Below are 1,598 nucleotides of genomic sequence, written 5' to 3'. Positions count from 1 at the left end.
ATATATATATATATATATATATATATATATAAAATACACACATATTTGAAAACTGACTCCATGAGTGACTCACACATTTCAAGTTATACTTAGACTTCCCTCAAGAGCACATTACTTGTGGTTTCTCGTTGTTCCCTAGGAGTCTGTACGTACATGAGCGACATGTAAATCACGTTAGGCTTTGGTTGAGAATTAATCTTGGATTAAATGGAAACATGAGTAGGTACTAAAAATAACAAGTGAGTATTTGATGCAAACTCAACACACACACACACACACACAAGGATGAGAATGCAGATAACATCACTTGTGAGCCAATGCCTCTTTAGCATCCCCCACTTATCTCACTAACGAGTCATTTGCACTAATTGTACACACACACACACGACTGCCGAGAAAGGAAGGTTACTTACCTTGACATTGATAGCCCTGTTTCCAGAGACCCCTGGTGGAGACAAAAAGGAAGACATTGATTTCAAACATTTTTATCATACATCATCATCATCATCATCATCATCATTAACATTGTCATAATGATCATCATCATTATCATCATCGTCGTAACCCTGGGGTCAGACAGAAGTCATTCAGATGGATTTTCTATGGCTGCATGCACTTCCTGTTGCCAAACTTTACCTGCTCCCAAGTAAGATATTTTCCCCTGGATGTGATGCCAACACAAGGAGACACCAAAACAATATAGCCACATATACACACACATGTGACAAGGTTTATTTCAGTTGCCATCAACCAAATCCACTTAATACTTTTGTTGGCCTGAGGCTATCGTAAAAGATACTTGCCCAAGGGGCCATAAACTTCTCAGCCACCTATGTCCCCTTCTACAAAGTATAAAATATAATCTCTTCTACAGTAGGCACAAGGCCTGAAATTTTGGAGGAGGGGACAAGTCGATTACGTCAACCCCAGTGTTTCACTGGGACTTAATTTATCGTCCCTGAAAGGATGAAAGGCAAAATCGACCTCAGCGGAATTTGAACTCAGAAAGTAGTGACAGGCAAAATAGCGTTAAGCACTTCACCTGGCTGGCTAACGATTCTGCCAACTTATAAAATACAATTTTCTACTCTAAGCACAGGGCTCGAAATTTTGGGGCAGGTATTTAATTTAACTACCCCAAAAGGATGAAAGGCAAAGTCGACCTGGGCAGAATTTGAACTCAGAACGTAAAGACAGATAAAATACTGCTAAGCATTTCGCTGAGAGGGCTAACAATTATGCCAGCTCACCGCCTTTGTAATAATGTAATAAAAAGAATGTGTGTCTGAATGTATCTGTATGGCTGTGTGTGTGTGTATGCATGAAAGTGCATGGCTCAGTGGTTAGATCGTTGGGCTTACAATCATGAGATTGTGAGTTCGATTCCCAGACCGGGCTGTGTTGTGTTCTTGAGCAAGGCACTTTATTTCACGTCACTCCAGTTCACTCAGCTGTAGAAATGAGTTGCGATGTCATCCCTGGTGCCAAGCTGTATCAGCCTTTCACTTATCCTTTGGATAACATCAGTGGTGCAGAGATGGGGAGGCTGGTAATCATAAGCAACAGCTGGTCTTCCATAAACAACCTTTCCCCCCCCC

The 1,598-nt window shown here is 41.1% G+C and overlaps 1 protein-coding gene across 1 annotated transcript in view; it reads right to left on the bottom strand.

Annotated features, from left to right (window-relative positions):
* Positions 1-1,598, bottom strand: part of LOC106875452 (calcium-independent protein kinase C) — a 50,907-nt gene that overhangs the window by 47,571 nt on the left and 1,738 nt on the right. Inside the window, exon 2 of the mRNA XM_052976814.1 lies at positions 414-445. Within this exon, the coding sequence (XP_052832774.1) occupies positions 414-445 (32 nt within the window). The remainder of the gene's footprint in view (positions 1-413; positions 446-1,598) is intronic.

Source organism: Octopus bimaculoides, chromosome 25, assembly GCF_001194135.2.
Source record: "Octopus bimaculoides isolate UCB-OBI-ISO-001 chromosome 25, ASM119413v2, whole genome shotgun sequence".
NCBI lineage: Eukaryota > Metazoa > Mollusca > Cephalopoda > Octopoda > Octopodidae > Octopus > Octopus bimaculoides.
Note: the sequence above shows the minus strand (reverse complement) of the source record. Positions and strands in the feature narration are given on the sequence as shown.